General features: G+C 49.8%; 1 protein-coding gene across 1 annotated transcript; it reads right to left on the bottom strand.

Annotated features, from left to right (window-relative positions):
• Positions 1–1,259: 1,259 nt before the first annotated feature.
• Positions 1,260–2,306, bottom strand: Sdhaf1 (succinate dehydrogenase complex assembly factor 1). Its single transcript, XM_006982031.4, has one exon. The coding sequence runs from the start codon at positions 2,196–2,198 to the stop codon at positions 1,842–1,844; it is 357 nt and encodes a 118-aa protein (XP_006982093.1). The 5' UTR covers positions 2,199–2,306; the 3' UTR covers positions 1,260–1,841.
• Positions 2,307–17,260: the final 14,954 nt, after the last annotated feature.

The following is a 17,260-nucleotide window of genomic DNA, read 5'->3' as shown; positions in this document are numbered from 1 at the left end:
CCAAGTCTGCCGTGACTGTAATGGAAATGGGAGTTTAGTTGTGTGGGTAACTGAGAAATTCAGGACTTCTGGCACAACTAGATCCCACATGATGTCTCATAACCTCGTGGCCAGATTGTCCCATCAATTCAGCAGCCAATAGGATCCCTCTCCCTTTAACTTCTTCACGGAAGTCCCAAGCGGGGCTCCTCTGGCTTAGACTACATGCTCCACCTTCACCAGGGGCCACAGTCAGTTCTGTGGGGATCATGGAGACTAAACAGGAAGTGTGTCTTCAAAGGAAACTGAAATGGTTCCTGGAAATGCACAAAAGGGCACTCAGGGTCTGGGAAGCAGTGGCTTCCAGGAGACTCCACGCTAAGCATTGGGTGTGCTAAGGGATGTACCAGAGAATCTGCAATTATGGTCTGTCTTTCTAAATACATTTATTTATTATTTGTGTGTGTGCACACAAGCAGACGGACATCGAAGGACAAATTGCCATAGTTAGTCCTCATCTTCTAACATGTGGTCCCCTAGGATGTGAACTCAACTTTGTCAGGCTTGGCACCAAACTGCTTTATCCACTGCACCATCTGGCCCATTTTTTTCTTTCTTTCTTTCTTTCTTTCTTTCTTTCTTTCTTTCTTTCTTTCTTTCTTTCTTTCTTTCTTTCTTTCTTTCTTTTTTTTTGAGACAAGGTGTCTCTATATAGCTCATGGCACCTAGGGCAGGTTAAGCTCAGTGGTCAGAGCACTTGCTCAGCAAACACAAGGCCCTAAGTTCATGCCCAGAACCACAAACAAAACAAACAACAAACCAGCCTATGTTGTGGTAGAACATGCCTGTGGTCCTAGCATCTGGACATAGTGGCATGACAGGCTGGAAGCCATCATCCCTTATGTGGTCAGATTGAACTACGTTGAGTCTGTCTCAAAAACTAAACCAACCAAGATCGTCTTGATGATCAAAACTGAGGCTGAGAGATGAACAGGTAGCTAACATCCCATGGTGAGGGGTAATAAAATTGAGGTAACAGCCACATGTAAGTAGCGTCATAGCCTCTTTTTCTGTCACACAACAAGCCTCAGCTGGGACCCCACCTGCCTCTCCACCCTTGGCATGGAAGTACATGTTTCCAATCCCAGAGTTTACAGGCTGAGGCAGAAGGAACTCAATGCTGAGACCAGCCTAGGCTACATCATAGCAAGACCATCTCAAAAGAAACAAAAAGCAAAAACCCCTAAGGACAGAAAATCTTAAGACAATCGACAAGGAAGTAAGTACACCTCACATTTATTCCCTTTATACAAGAATCCTGAGGAAGACTAACAGGGGTAGGAACTGCCTCTTAGAAACGCCCAGAAGGGATTCTCCAGGAGTCTTTGGCTGATCAGCTGGGACGAGCTATTGTAAACCCTCCCTTACAATCCTGGTTTGTCACAATGAGTGGGACACGGTTTTCCAAACCGGACTGCGAATTTCTCACGGTTCATCTGGGTATTTTATTAAACTTGCTAGGGCAAAAGTCTGCTTTTCTCCGCGTTAAAAACAGCAAAGGGCAGGCCCTCAGGAGCGCGGGGTGGGTGTGTTCTCAGAAGTCAAGAGAGGTGTCTCGGCTCCTATTCGTCCATGGGAGGAGGACGTGCGTTTGTGCTCATTGACTTTGGGTTAGCACATCACAACATGCATGGTGCAGGCTGCCGGTGCCACAGCATGCCTGGAACCTTCCTGGTGAGGGAGCGTCTGATCTCTCATCCTGCATCAAGAAAGTTCGGCTGTCTCTCAAGACATCTCACCTTCCATCAGTTGAGTTCCCGATCTTGCCCCAAACTGTCCGGAGGCACCCTTCTCTGGGTCTGTCACCGTCCACCGGATCTCGTCTCCCGCGCCCCTGTGCCTTCACAAGGACTCTTTGGGCTATCGCTATCGTCCAGCGTGGTCCCTGGGGTTGCCGTGTCGGTGGGTTCCTCAGTCGGTCCCCGAGTGCGCACGAAGGTACCCATGGCCGTGGCGTGGCCGGAACGCAGCAGCTGTAGCTGGCGCCGTCCCCGGCGGTACAGATACTCGATACGCAGCACGTCGGTGCGCGGAAGGCTGGCGTGCTGCCGGAACTCGGCTCGCACCCGCGCCTCGGCGCCCGGTTTCCCCCGCCCGGCGCGCAGCAGCTCTCGGTACAGGCTCAGAACTTGCCTCTGCAGCCTGCTGGGCCGGCTCATGATCGCTGGGTCGCAGGCAGTCGCAGCAAACCCGCCGGAAGCACCGCCCCAGCGCACAGTCCTAGGAAGCTAAAGGGCAACGCAACGGCCACGGCCGCGAGAGGTCCCGCCTCCCGTGTTCCAGTGCTGCCGCATCCGATTGGTTGGTGCCGCAGTACGTCACGGCGGCTTTAGTTGTGGGCGGGGACGGAGTCGCTGGTCCTCTGGTCGACTCTAAAGGGAATTGGTGTCCTTGAGCCGACTGTGGTTATGAAGTGCGTGTGAACTTGAAATCAGGGAAGGGAAAGGAACTAAGCGATTAGACGCTGGCTGAGAGTTGGAGAAAACAGTCCTGATTCCAGGGAGGACTGAGAAGTTTCGAATCTGTGGGTCACCAAAGGACACAAGGACATTGGGAAAGGACAAACAGTTGGGAAAGTGGACATGATCATGAGGACATGATCGCTCCATGGTATGGTTAAGGGGAATATTTTTATTGTAGATATGAAAGAGGTCAGCCAGAGACATCTAGAGTCCAAAGCAGAGAAAGTAGCCTGGACGTGGCCAGGGCTGTGTGCAAGAGAGGGGAGGATACCAGGGGATAGAGAAGAGAGAAAACACCATGAGAGGAGCAGGGGCGGAGCATAGAGAGAGAACAGAGAGAACAGCAGGGTTGTAAGGAGAATGAGTATCTGGGGGCAGGGAAGCCTGCAAGCTGGAGGGAGTTTAGGATAGGGGAGGAGGTGAGGATGCTTTGAAATGTGTAACAGGTACTTGTGGTACTGAGGGCACCTGAAGGCTAGCATGGGCTCTGATGTGCTGGTAAGTCTCCTGCCAGAGATAAGGGAGTGACTCATTTTGGTAGATGAGAACCAACTTCACAAGTTCCTGAGGGATGTTGTTTTTTGTCTAACTGACAGAATTTGGGAAAAGGAGTTTCTTCATACCCGGCAGACTGCAACTGGCTATGTAGACTAGACTGGCCTGGAACTCCAAAGATCTCTGTGCCTCTGCCTCTCCAGTGCTGGGATTAAAGGTGTGCACAACCACAAGAGCCTTATATTTGTGTGTGTGTGTGTGTGTGTGTGTGTGTGTGTGTGTGTGTGTGTGTGTGTGTGATCCTCTGGAACTGGGGTTACACATGGTAGTGAGCCAACATGTGGGTGCTGGGAATGGAATCCAGGTACCCCAAAAGAGCAGCTAGTGCTCTTAACAACTTAGCTATCTCTCCCGAATGTGTGTATGTGCACTCATGGACAGACTGGTGTCTTGGAGACCAAAGGAGAGGGTCAGAGCCCATGAAGCTGGAGCAACAGGCCATTGTGAATCTCATGGGTGCTGAGTCTAAGAAAAATTAAGCAGAGAGGCAGACAGACTCCATTTCAACAGGCTGAGACTGCTTTATTGGAACAGCAAGGGGCCCCAACATCCATGGGATGAAGGTTGAGTGCATTTAGAGGGGCTGAGGGACGTGTGTGTATGTACATACACAGATACATAGGAAGTTACAGATTTTTTTTGGGGGGGGAGCAGGGTGGGTTGGTTTTAATACCCAGATATACTGTTTCTGCAGCTGGAGCAGGTCAGGCTGGGGCTAAGTCATTCTTTATGGCTAAGGGCTATTGCACAGAACAGCCTGATTCAATTCCTCATGACCTGAAGGCTATTACCCAACACTGAGACTTGAACTCAGGTCCTCTGGAAGAGCAGCAGGTCTTTTTAACACTGAGCCGTCTCTCCAGTTTTCTCCCTTTGTTCTGCGGTATGGTCTTGCTGTGTAGCATCAGTGGGAAAGCCCTTACAAGCTGTTGGGCTGGCCTGGCCGTCCTCCCAGGCTGTGAGGTGTCATGCTACTTACACTGGGGCAGGGGAGGGTAATGGACCCTGCCCTCTTATATCCCTCAGGAAAGGGAATAAGTGAGGGACCCCTGGACAAGCCCAAAGCCCTCTGCCCAGTGCACTGCTATGCCTCTGCTCATGTAGGTAAGCCAAGTCACTGGGACACAGAGCTCATTTCCATCTTATATATGTTCCTAAAAGAAGCTTTGGTGTGTGTGTGTGTGTGTGTGTGTGTGTGTGTGTGTGTGTGTGTGTGTGGTGATTTGTCTCATTTCTCTTATTTATGTCTTAATAATAACCCATTTTTATAATTTTTTCTATCTGAATTGTTTTCTGAACACTTACTTTATGCCAGGCACCACTCCGTATACTTCAGTGTTTTGTTTTGTTTTGGTTTTGGTTTTGTTTTGAAACAGAATTTCTCTGTGTAGCCCTGGTTGTCCTGGAACTCACTTTGTACACCAGTCTGGCCTTGAACTCATAAAGATCTACCTGCATCTGCCTCCCTAGTGTGGAGTTTTCCTGTCCCATAGCTGCTCTCAGATAATCACCCAGAGGCTTATATTAATTACAAATGCTCGGCCAGTAGCTGAGGCTTGTTACTAGCTAACTCTTACATTTTAATTGACCCATTTCTATTAATCTATATATTGCCATGTGACTCATGGCTTTACCTGTCCTCTGGCATCTCTTGCTCCCTCAGCTGCTGGCTGGTATCTCCCTTGACCCCGCCCTTCTCCTTTCCAGCCTTCTTATTAGTGCTAGCATTAAAGGCGTATGCCAACATCACCCGGCTATACTTTAATTATTTGTTTTCTATTATTTATGTTGCACATGGCCAGAGATGTATCTTGGATGGTAGAGTTCTTGTCTGGCATGTATGAATCCCCAACACTGAATAAAACCAGTTGTGGTAGTCTACAACTTTATTCCAGCCTGGGTACATAACAAGACTCTGCCTTAAAACAAAACCAACAAAAAGTTTCTGAGGTGACCAGTGTGTCCACTTTGTGGTAGTGTGGCAGTGCAGATGTGTCTGTTCTTTTGACTTGTTCCTCTTGCTGGGGGCCATCTCTTCATTCTCAGGATCCTCTGGGTTTTAAACTTCCATGCCTTTCCTGTCAAGGCCCTTTATCTCCAAGACATCTGTGTTAAACAGGCTGAAGGTCTTGCTTTATTTTCCTGTGGATTGAAGGCCATAAAACCAGAAACATATACTATTCCCCCTGCTAGGGCTCCACCCAAGACTTTCTGATCGTGGCCTCTCAATTTGCCTTTGGAGAGCTGGCCCTGCTCTCTGTGGGGTTTCCTAGGTGATATGCTTTTTCTCTGCTTCCAGATGTGGACAGATTCCCTGAGACCTGTCCTATCAGCCAACCAATGTGATTGGTTTAGAGATGAGAAAATACCTTTGGAACATTGAGGATCAGACCTGAGACTTTTGCTCAAACTAATGAGAAATAATGAGGATAGCTAAGCTGTAGGAACTTGAAATGGTGCCTCTACCTCTGCCCACAAACACAAGAATAGTCTGAGAATTAAGCTATAGTTTTCAAATATCCACTGTTTATGTCTTCCCAGAATTAGGATATTGAGCTGTACACCTGACTGCTCAGCTAAAGATGTATCATCCTCCTTTGTAGCCAGATGATAGAGTTCTACAAAGTGTTGGCATCTGGGGAATACAAGAAAGTGATATGTGCCGTTTCTGGGCTGTATCCTTGAAAGAGACCCAATCCCTTTGTCGCCACCCTGCCCATGAGGAAAAGGTGGGGACCAGGTTATGACTGCCACTTGGGAGGCATAGCCAGACACACCCGAGAAAGCTCACCCAGGCATGGTGGTGCATGCCTATAAATTCCACTGCTTGAGAGATGAAGATAGGGAGTTCAAGGCCTGTGGGATGACCCATCCCTAACAGGCTTGAGGGCTTGAGGGCCAGAAGGCCCAAACAAGTAAAAAAGATACTTTCTGAGAGCCATCCTGGGTCTGCCTGATGGTCTTAGCAACAACAGCTGAAACATGATCTGGAGATGACCTGGACCAATGAGAGGTAGCCATGTCACACCAGTTGATGCATATTCATCGACCTCCCCCCAGGGTGGGCTGGAAGGTATATAAGGCTTGCCTCTTCCTGAATAAACTGAGCTTGTTGTTTCGACATTCTCCCCCAGTCTGTGTGGTTTGACTCTACGCCTACTTGGCCCTCACCCCCAAAGGGAACAACAGCATGGACCCTGCTACAAAGGCCAGCCTGTGCTGTATGAGACCCTGTCTTGAAAGAAGGAAGATTGGAGGGATGGCTTAGTGGTTAAGAGCACTTTGAATAGAAATGGTCCCCATAGGCATATAGATTTGAATGCTTGGTCACCCAGGATGGCACTATAAGGAGGTGTGGCCTTGTTGGAGGAAGTGTGTCACAGGGGGTGGGTTTTGGGTTTCAAATGCTCAAGCCAGGCCCAGCAGCTCATCTCTCTTCCTGCTGCCTGTCAAGCCAGATGTAGAACTCTCAGCTCTTTCCCCAGCCCCATGTCTGCCTGCATGCTGCCACCATGACAGTAATGGACTCTAAGCCAGTCCCAGTTAAATGTTTTCCTTCATAAAAGTTGCTGTGGTCATGGTGTCTCTTCATAGCAACAGAAAACCTAAACTAAGACAGATGTTCCTAGTACCCATGTAGGGTAACTCACAACTGCTGTAACTCAATGATGCCACCTTCTGGCCTCTGTGGGCACCGTCACACATGTGCACACACAGGGATGTTTTGCCTGCATGTGTATCTGCACAAAATGTGTGTGCAACACCAGTGGAGGTCAGAAGAGGTGTCAGATCCCCTTGGAAGAGTTATGGCTGGTTGTGAACCAAGATGTGGTGTGGTGATATTGTGTTCCACAATATATAGTGCACCCCAATAAACTTATCTGGGGTCAGAGAACAGAACAGCCACTAGACAAACATAGAGGCCAGAAAATGGTGGCACTCACACCTTTAATCCTAGCATTCTGGAGGCAGAGATCCATCCGGTTCTCTGTGAGTTCAAAGCCACACTGGAAACAGCCAGGCATGGTGACACACACCTTTAATCCCAGGAAGTGATGGCAGAAAGCAGAAAGGTATATAAGGCGTGAAAACCAGGAACTAGGCTGGTTAAGCTTTTAGGCTTTTGAGCAGCAGTTCAGCTGAGATCCATTCGGATGAGGACACAGGCTCCCAGTCTGAGGAAACAGGATCAGCTGAGGAATTGGTGAGGTGAGGTGGCTGTGGCTTGTTCTGCTTCTCTGATCTTCCAGCATTCACCACAATGGCTTCAGGTTTGATTTTATTAATAAGACCTTTTAAGATTCGTGTTACAATGTGGGGCTGGAAACCAAACTCCAGTTCCTCTGCAAGAGCTTCAAGAGTATGCCTAACGGCTGAGCCATTGTTCCAGCCCACCTAGAGTTAATGAGTGGGGTTTTTTTTTTTTAACATTATTTATTTATTTGGCTGGTGAGACATGCATGCTCTGGTGTGAAGGTGAAGTGTGAAGGTTAAGGACACCTTGTGGGAGTCAGTCTGTCCACGTGGGTCATATGGATTGAATTCAGGCTGTAAGACTTGCCTTTACCCACCGAGCCAACTTACCCATCTCTGAACGGGTCCTGAGTGACCGATTTCCTCCCACAGTCTATGGCAGGTGATAATACAAATACCAGCTACTCTGTTTTGACTTTTGTCAGGACTGGGGATGAAATCTTGGATTTTGTCCTAGTTAGGGTTACTATTGCTATGATGAGGCACCACGACCAAAAATAACTTGGGGGAGGAAGGGGGTTTACGTGGCCTTTGTGTCCTGCATCACAGTCCCCTGAGGGAAGCCAAGGCAGAGCTCAAGCAGGGCAGGAACCTGCAGGCAGGAGCTGGTGCAGAGGCCATGGAGGCTGCTGCTTACTGGCTTGCTCTCCATAGCTTGCTTAGCCTGCTTTCTTTCTTTCCTTCCTTCCTTCCTTCCTTCCTTCCTTCCTTCCTTCCTTCCTTCCTTTCTTTTTTTCTGAGACTAGGTCTCACTATGTAGCTCTGGCTGTCCTGGAACTCGCTCTGTAAACCAGGCTGGCCTTGAACTCGGAAATCTGCCTGCCTCTGCCTCCTGGAGTGTGCACCACCACACCCGGCTCTGCCTGCTTTCTTTCAGCACCCAGGACCACCAGCCGGGGTGGCACCACCCACAATGGGCTGGGCCCTCCTCCCCCAGCCACTAATTAAGAAAATGCCCTCCAAAGCTGGCGGTAATGGTGAATGCCTTTAATCCCAGTACTGGAGAGACAGAGGCAAGCAGACTGAAGGGAGCAGGCAAAAGCACCTAGGGCTGAGTACTGCCATTTTTTTGTTTAAGTTTTATTTCACAGTGTTCTGTCTGCATGTATCCCTGCAGGCCAGAAGAGGGCACCATATCTCATTACAGATGGTTGTGAGCCGCTATGTGGTTGCTGGGAATTGAACTCAGGAACTCTGGAAAAGCAACCAGTGCTCTTAACCTCTGAGCCATCTCTGCAGCCCCGAATACTGCCATTTTGACTTCAGACTCCATTTTACCTGTAGGGTGAAATAAAGTTCAGGTTTCCAAGCCCTGGGTGTGGGGAGGAAGGGGCTGAGAACTTTCCAGTAGCTGGCCAACCTCCTCCCTAAAGCATAGAAACAGTCGTTATGCGCGTTTTTAGTTCTCTAGAAACATCATGGCTGATCCTAACCACAGAAGGAACAAGTGAATCTGATTGGCTGGACTGAAAGTCTTGCATTGTATATTGATTGACAATGATGGAAAATTCAACGAAGCCCCTAATCTCTAAATCCTGATTAGTGAAAATGGCAACTGTAACTTGGCAACAAATGTTTGTGATTTTTACACTTATAAACCCCACTTCTGCCCCTGCTTGGGGCTGTCAGGAGAAACGAGGCTTCCGAGTCCTGCAGCCCTGATCCATCAGTGACCTGCTTATGTGGTGAAATATTAAAATCTTTGCAACCGGTAAGTGTTGTCTCTCTCCTTCCCCATGACGCATAACGGACTGGGTATAACACGGAGCTCTGAGTTCGAGGCTAGCCTGGTCTACATAGTGAGTTCTGGGACAGCCAGACCTACATAGTGAGACCCTGTCTTGAACTCCCTTGCAAGAGAGAGAGAGAGAGAGAGAGAGAGAGAGAGAGAGAGAGAGAGAGAGAGAGAAAGACCCTATAGGTTTGCCTACAGCCCAATCTTATGGAGGCAATCTCCCAATCCAGGTTCCCTCTTCTCAGATGATTCCAGCTTGTGGCAAATTGACACATAAAACCAGTCAGCACATAGCCCCATTGTGGGCCACCCTGAGACTGGGGCAACATGAACAGGAAGCTCTGCCCGCCTTCATTCACCTCACCCTAATTCTGTTTGTGGTACCAGGTTCAGGGTACCAGACTGCGCCGGGCAGTGGGTATCCACCCACACACCAGTAGCCACACTCAGGCGCAGTCACGGACACAGGTGGCACCATTCAGCACCACGCCCGTCGTATCACTCGCCCATTTGTCACACTCACGGCAGTAGCTGTTGCCTGCACTGGACCCGGAGCATCTCTTGCTGCACACTCTGACGGTCTGGGAGAACACGCCGCATCTCTTGGCTGGTGAAACCAGTGCAGCAGCCATCTCAAGGCTGGGGTGGGCTGCGGCGGCCCCGGTGACTCTGAGGTGGAGAGAAGCGGAAGACACAGACAGCTTGGGGTAGAGAACAGAGTCCCCCGGCAGGGTACTGATGGGTGGATAGGGAAGACAGACACAGAGACAGGGGCTGTGGGAGAGAGCAACCTGGGGTACCAGAGAAGAGACTAGAAGACCGAACACAGGGTCCCTAAAAGCCTCGTCACACATTTGCCAGATTGTCTCCTAGGTTCACAAGAAGTTGAAGGCTGTGTCTGCATAGAGCTGGGAGGCCCAGGAGGCAGGGCCAGAGACAGCTGTCCGGAGAGAAAGAGGAGTTCCAGGATCATGCTCACCTATGCCAGGTCATGCCGTGGGGGAAAGGGTTCTCAAGCTGCCAGGGGAGTCAGCTGGCAGGATCGGAGAGGCCAAAGAAGGAGGCATTAGAAAACCCGGGGATCCGAATCCATCAGAGTCCCACGGACATAGTCGAGGGTGCTTTTCATTTCTGTGACTCGTAAAGAAGAATTTCACTAATTTGTGTCAGCCTGGTTGGGAAACTACTTGTAAAGCTGAGCTGGGAAGATAAAAAATTCTATGCTATCTTGGGCTACGTAGCTAGTTCAAGACCAGCCTGGTCTACATAACAAATTCTGGGCCAATGAGTCCCTATCTCAAAACAGCAACAACAAATCGGTGGTGGTGTAATTTGGAGGCAGAACACTTACCTAGGATGTGCAAGGCCTGGGTTCTATCGCCAGCACCATGGGAGAGAGGAAGAGAGAGAGGAGAGAGACTGAAATTAAAGCCGGGTGCAGTGGCATGTGCAGTAATCGCTCCTGAGCCTGAGGCAGGAGATTGGAGTCTGAGGACAGCCTGGGCAACACGGTGAGAACCAGTCTTAATTGGAAAAAGAAAAAGAAAAAAAAAAACCCTAGGAGACATTAGAGGTTGGTAAATGGAAACAGTCATTAGAGATCATAAAATGATTCAGTGGGAAGCTGGCCAGAGGCGCTGTGAAAGTCAGAAAGGATTACGCGGGGATCAATGGTGGACTAATTGGATGGTCTGGCCTACTGAGAGGTCAGTGGAAGTTAAATGAGGAATAACAACAGAGCAGTGGGAGGGGGTGGAGGGGTAAGTAGAGGAACAAGGGAAGGTCCAAGAAGGTGACAGAGGAACTGGTGGACCAGTCCATGGATCACCGAGGATCAAGGTGAGTGAGCGGCTTTGGGTAGCAGGGGTGGGGGATGGGGGTGGGGCCAGAAGGTAAGTCAGTGAACAAACGCAGTGGGCAGGAAAGATGGGCCACACGCAGTTCTGTTAGAGTGCTAGGAGCTAGGCCAGGGGGAGTGTCATTGGGAAATTCAAAGCCAAGTATGGTGGTGCCTGTCTGTAATCTCTGAACTTGGGAGGTGGAGACAGGAGGTTCATGAGTTCAAGGTCATCGTCAGCTACACAGTGAGTTTAAGGCCAGCTTGAAATGCAGAAGAATGTTTGAGAAAGCAAAGCAAAAGAAAAACTGTTAGGTGGAGGGACAGTGGGGGAGGGATCCGCAAACAAGCCTACTGGAAGGAGGTGGTAGCCATTGCAGCAGACATCTTTTGTTCCTGGAGTCCTAAGATGGAGCCGGATTCCAGAAAACCAACATTTCATATCTACTGTAAGTATGGTGGCTCACACACAAAAGGAGTTGGGGGCAGCCTGGGTTACACTGTGAATTCTACACCAGTGTGACTTGGGGGCTTCTGTACAGTTTCAGAAGGTTAGTCCATAATAACCATGATGGAGAGTGGCTGCACGAAGGCCCAGAGCTGGGCAGTAGCTGAGATTCACATGATCTGCAAGTTGCAGGCAATGAGAAGAGACTGGTGTGGGCTTTTGAAACCTCAAAGCCCACCCCCAGTGACACATGTCTTCCAACAAGGCCATGCCTCCTAATCCTTCCTGAACAGTTCCACTAACTGGTGCCCAAGCATTCAAACACATGAGCCTATGGGGCCAGTTTCCTTCAAACTGCCACACCTGGTTATAGAGCCTGGCCCAAAACAATAAGAACAGCAACAACAAAAGCAGGTCCAGCCGCCCATCCCAAAACCCAAGTGGAAAAAAGTAGTGGAGAAAAAACTCAAAGGGACTTTTTTCTCTTTTCTTTTTTAAAATTTATCCTGCCTTGGTGTATTGCTTACATGCCAGAAGAGGGCACCAGATCTCATTATAAGGCCTCTGGAAGAGCAGCCAGTGCTCTTAACCTCCGAGCCATCTCTCCAGCCCCCCTTTTCTTTTTTTAAGACAGGGTCTCATTACGTAGTCTCAGTTGACCAGGAGATCACTATGTATAACAGGTTCCCTTCAATGCCTGGTGCCTAAGGAGGCCAGAAAAGGACATTGGATTCCATAAAACTGGAGTTACAGACAGTTGTGAGCTGTCGTGTGGGTGCCAGGAACTGATCCTGGGCTCTCTGTCGCTCTTAAACACTGAGCCGTCTCTCCAGCCACGGGAAAGGAACTATAATGAGTGTAACGATACTGAGAAGACAAGGAATTAGCACCCATGGCCTCTGAATCAGCAATACTAACAGGGAAGAGACAGTAGGGGTGGGGTGAGAGGCATGGATAGTTAATTAGTGCTGGTCAGCCTGTGCTCTGGTTGATGGTTATCCCAGGCCTGGTCAAGCTTGTTTTTGTCCATGATAAGAAAGTTGCTGTTGCCTGGAGGGTTCATCTCAGTTCATAACAGACCTGTTGTTCCTGGAACCCAAGAGGCCTGCAGGTCAAAAAAATACAGAGCAAAAGAAAAAGACAAAATGGAGGCAGAGATGCCAAGTTTTCATCCTGTTTTAAACTACCCATCAGGCATGGGCAGGCCCAAGTAAAGAGTCACTGCTTTTTATCAAAAGAAGACCCCCATTTCCCAGGGCTGGGACTGTAGTTCAGTGGTTGAGTGTCCTCTTGGGTCCCATCTCTAGCACTCAAAAGAAGGAGGAAGAGAAAGAAGAGGAGAAGAAGAGGAGGAGGAGTAAGAGGAAGGAAATGAAAATTGAAAAGCAAGTCTTCATTACATATTTTTTTTTTTTTTTTGTAAGATAAGGCATATGTGGCTTGGGCTTTCCTCAAACTTGCTATGTATCTGAGGCTGGTCTCGAATTCCTTCATCCTCTTGCCTCCACCTTCCAAGTTCAGGGATTGAAGACATGCACTACCAGCTTACTTGGTCTCTGTGTAGACCAGGCTAGCCTCAAATCGTGGCAGTTTGCCTGCCCTGCCTCTGGAGTACTGAGATCTGTATACGTGGGCCGTCACGGCAACCCACAGTCTTCATTACACCTTGAAGCCCAGTAGGAAAGTGAACAAGGGTTATGGGGGCTGGGGGTGTTATACCCAGGTTGTGACCCCAAAGAGACCACTGAAGACCTTGGATGTCCAGAATGCAACAGCAAGGTTTATTCTGTAGATACAAGTCTAGACAGGGAACTCATTCCTACACCCAATACAGTGAGGCAGGGAGGAGTTGCTCTTTCTTTGTGTGGCTGGCTTTTTAAAGGCAAAACCCACAAGCCCTTCAGGGGGGTTAGGAGGATTGGGGGTTTTGCATGGGTGCAACTCAGATTGGTTTATTTTTAACTCTGTTCTCTTTTAATTGGGTGAGGGTATGTAACCTTTGAATTTACTGGTTGGTGGTTACAATTATCACTTTGGGGGCAGTCCAGCACAAGTCCCAGGCTTTGTCCCTGAGACGCCATGGGGGCTGGCTGGCCTAGCACATACTGACTGTGGGGGCTGGCTCAGTGGTCCAGACTCTGTCCTTGACTCATGCACATAACTCTCAGTTGGTGAGGGGTCCCAGATAGTAAACATCTGGCTGAACTTTGAGCCGTCAGAGTACATGCAGAAAGGGAGCTACTGCAAGGACTGTGTCTTTTGTTCATGGCCCTCCCAGAGACTGCTTGCTCAGTCTCAGGAAACTGAAACTGAGGCCTGATCTCTGAGAGAAGACTGAGCAGCCTGTTATGGCATCTGCTTGGTCCTTTCAGGGGGAGATGGGTCTGTGGGGGACCTGTCAGTGACTCTGGGCTATAGTGATGTTTTATTGTTGTTTCTGGAGGAAAAGTGAGGCAGAGAAGCAGACAGACTTGATCTCAACAGACTAGGACTGCTTTATTGGAACAGCAAGGGACCCAAACCCCTCCGTGGATGAAGGGTGGGTGCATTTAGAGGGGCTGAAGGACATGTATACAGGCCTACATAGCTACCAGGAAGTTACAGGGTCTTTTGTGCGTGCGTGTGTGTGTGTGTGTGTGTGTGTGTGTGTGTGTGTGGTGTGTGTGTGTGTGTGTGTGTGTGTGTGTGTGTGTGTGCGGTTTGACTGGGAGCAGAATGGGTTAATTTCAATACCTGGACACACAGTTTCTGCACACAGAGCAGAAGGTCAGGCTGGGGCCAAGCAGTTCTTTACAGCTCGGGGCTATTGCCCAGTACAGCCTAATTCAATTCTTCATGACCAGAGGCCATTCCGAACAGATCTCCTGTGTGGCGTCCCCCTTCCATTCTCCAGTCGTCTGATGAAACTCTACTCCTCAAATCCAAGGCCCAGCCTTTTATGTGATTTACCACTGAGCCACACCCCCAACCCTGATCCTTTCGTTTTAATTTATTTTATTTTGAGATCTTGGGCTTGAACACAGGGCCTTCCACATGCTAAGCGAAGTCCGGAAATTCTTTTTTCGACATGATCTTACTATAGAGCCCAAGCTGGCCTGGAATTTCTGATCCCCCTGCCTTGTTTCCGGAGTGATGGGATAACCGTGCACCATCACGCCTCCGGGTTCTTATTTTCAGCTTGCGGACGGACGGAGGTAACTTCACTCAACCAGATTCTAGGCAGGAAAAGCTCTAATGTTGGCCAATCAGATTAGGCTTTCCTCTCCGGGGCTGCCATAATTGGCCAGCCAAGCGTTTGGGAGCAACCAATGGCAAGAAGATTCTCGGGCTTTGCCGCTGGGAGGATTGTCTAAGAAGCTGCCGGAGCCTTTGCTGCTACCACGAGGGGGAGACTCTTCTCTACTCCGAGGTGCAGCTAAAGGACCAGAAGAGAGGAGAGGTTGAGACTCTGAGAGATGTGAGTTTCTCCTAGGAGTGGTGGATAGTTCTAGAAGCCCGAAGAGAAGAGTATGTCCCGGACTCCAGTAGTTTTCGAAGTTATGTCTGCTTCCAGAGCCTTTTGACTTCTTAACTTTCTGTTAGGACCGTGATGCTGCCATTAAATATCACACAGGGGCCCGTGGGTGTCCTGGCAGTGCAGGGGGTGGAGGCTGGCTGACATCCTGGGCATGTCGTGTCCCCACGATGCCACCTCTGACAAAACTGGTTGGTTGGGTCAGGGTTGGACAGAACGTGTGCATGGAGGTCATCACTCTGTATACAAGGGCAAGCCAGGATGTGTTTAGAAGCATTTGAATCTAGCCACGGAAAAGGCCTGGAGAGGGAGCAGAAAATACTGCTCGCCCCCCAATAAAGATAAGTGGGGACCGCTAGATGGCTCAGCCTTCGCACTCACGCTGTGGTGTTTACGCCTGTACTCATACACATGAATACGCGCGCGTGTACACACACACACACACACACACACACACACACACACACACACACACACACCTGGGATGCCGGGCCCGAAGTTTCTGACTCAGGATTCGTAAGGCAGGGCAAGATCTAGCTTCCACCATCCTCCTCCATGCGTGGTCTCATGCTGTACCACTGAGCTACAAACTCATCCCAAAGATTCTGACATTCGTGGCTTGGTTTGGTTTTGAGATGCGGTCTTGGGTTTGTTACGTAGCCTAGATTGGCTTCAAACTCACACTCCTCCTGCCTCTACTTGAGTGCTGAGATAACAGGCGTGTGTGTGTGTGTGTGTGTGTGTGTGTGTGTGTGTGTGTGCCCGCACTTTGAACGTGCCTGTGTGCTTGCTGGGAAAGAGAGCCAGCAGCTTTGTGCACACTCTGCTACTAAACCGTAGTCTCGCTCTTTGAGTTTCCTTTTTTTTTTTTTTTTTTTTTTTTTTTTTAACAAGTCCCAGGTGTTGCTGATGCTCCTGGGGCAATTTTGAAAACTACTGTCTTAAAATAGCATATGAGGCAGAGTGAGTGCTTTGTAAGCGTTCACTAAGAAATGAAACCCAATTTCTTCTCCAGGAGGCTGTGGAGGGGACTCCATCTTGTTCTATGCTCTCTCCAGTGCGGGCCCAGCACTGAGGAGGTCTTCACCCAGCACCTGCGACAACTAAGCATTGGGCCCAGGTCTCCTACCCCAGGCCCCACTGACTCTGGACACCTTCGAGGGGAGAACTCCCAGCACAGCTGGATGTCTGCCAGGGAGCGACACCGGCACTCACTGTGTGGCTGGCAGCCACAGGCTTCCTGGCAGATGCAGAGCACTTTGCAGTCTAGAAAGTGAGACCCGCTTTGGCCATGCAGTTCCGGAAGGAGTTTCAGCAGTGAGTGTGTCTGGAGGGGTGCCAGAGCTCCTCTTGGCTCTCTCAAGAGTCTGGAGACACTGTGCTCTAGGTGGCCACGGCATGGTCTAACCTTGGGCAAAGATCCCAGGAAGCACAGGACTTAGGCTTCTGCAGTTGTGAGTCATAGGGCTACTGATGTCGCTGCAGAGGCCACACAGGAGGTGAAGCAGGTCACAGGTAGTGCTGTGCTTGGTGGCTGTCCCTCCACAACAGTGAGCCAAGATGCCCTGCTTCCGGTCAGCTGGAAGAGCAGGTGATACCATATGCATTCTGCCCGCATTAGGGGTGAGGGGATCTAGGAATAAGGAAGAATGTACAGGTCTGGGGGGATGAGGGTGTCCTGGCTAGTTTTATGGCAGCTTGACACAAGCTAAAGTCATCAGAGAGGAGGGAGCCTCTGTTAAGAAAATGCCTCCATAAGATCAGGCTGTAGGCAAGTCTGTGGGACATTTTCTTAATTAGCAGTTGATATTGGTGGGCTCAGCCCATTGCGGGTGGTGCCATCCCTGGGCTGGTGTCCTGGGTTCCATAAGAAAGCAGGCTGAGCAAGCCATGGGAGCAAGCCGGTAACAGCACCCCACATGGCCTCTGCATCGGCTCCCGCCTCCGGGTTTCTGCTCTGTTTGGGTTCCGGTCCTGACTTCTCTCGGTGATGGACTACAATGTGGAAGTGTGAGCCAAATGGACCTTTTCCTCTCCATCTTGCTTTTGGGGCCTGGTGTTTCATCCCAGCGACAGAAACCTGACTAGGAGAGTGCAAAGGTTCCTGATGAGTGTGCAAAGGGGACCGGGGGGGGGGGGAGTTAGAAGAGAGGGATGAGGTGTATGTCAGAGGAGTTACAGGACCGGGAAGAAAAAGAAAGCCGAGGCAAAGGATGGAGAGCTCAGCTCGGGCAGAACCAAAGCCAGAACCCTCAGGCAGGCAGAGAGCAGGTGGCCACCATTTGCCCTTTCACCTCCACACCCTGTCTCCGTATCAGCATCCCCAGGATGGCCTTGCAAAACTGCTACCCAGATGACACCATTGTCACTACCAGTTCGCAAGGGAGCTGGGCCTGTAACATGAATCTTAAAAGCT

Source organism: Peromyscus maniculatus, chromosome 1, assembly GCF_049852395.1.
Source record: "Peromyscus maniculatus bairdii isolate BWxNUB_F1_BW_parent chromosome 1, HU_Pman_BW_mat_3.1, whole genome shotgun sequence".
NCBI lineage: Eukaryota > Metazoa > Chordata > Mammalia > Rodentia > Cricetidae > Peromyscus > Peromyscus maniculatus.
This window is presented reverse-complemented; position numbering and strand designations above follow the sequence as displayed.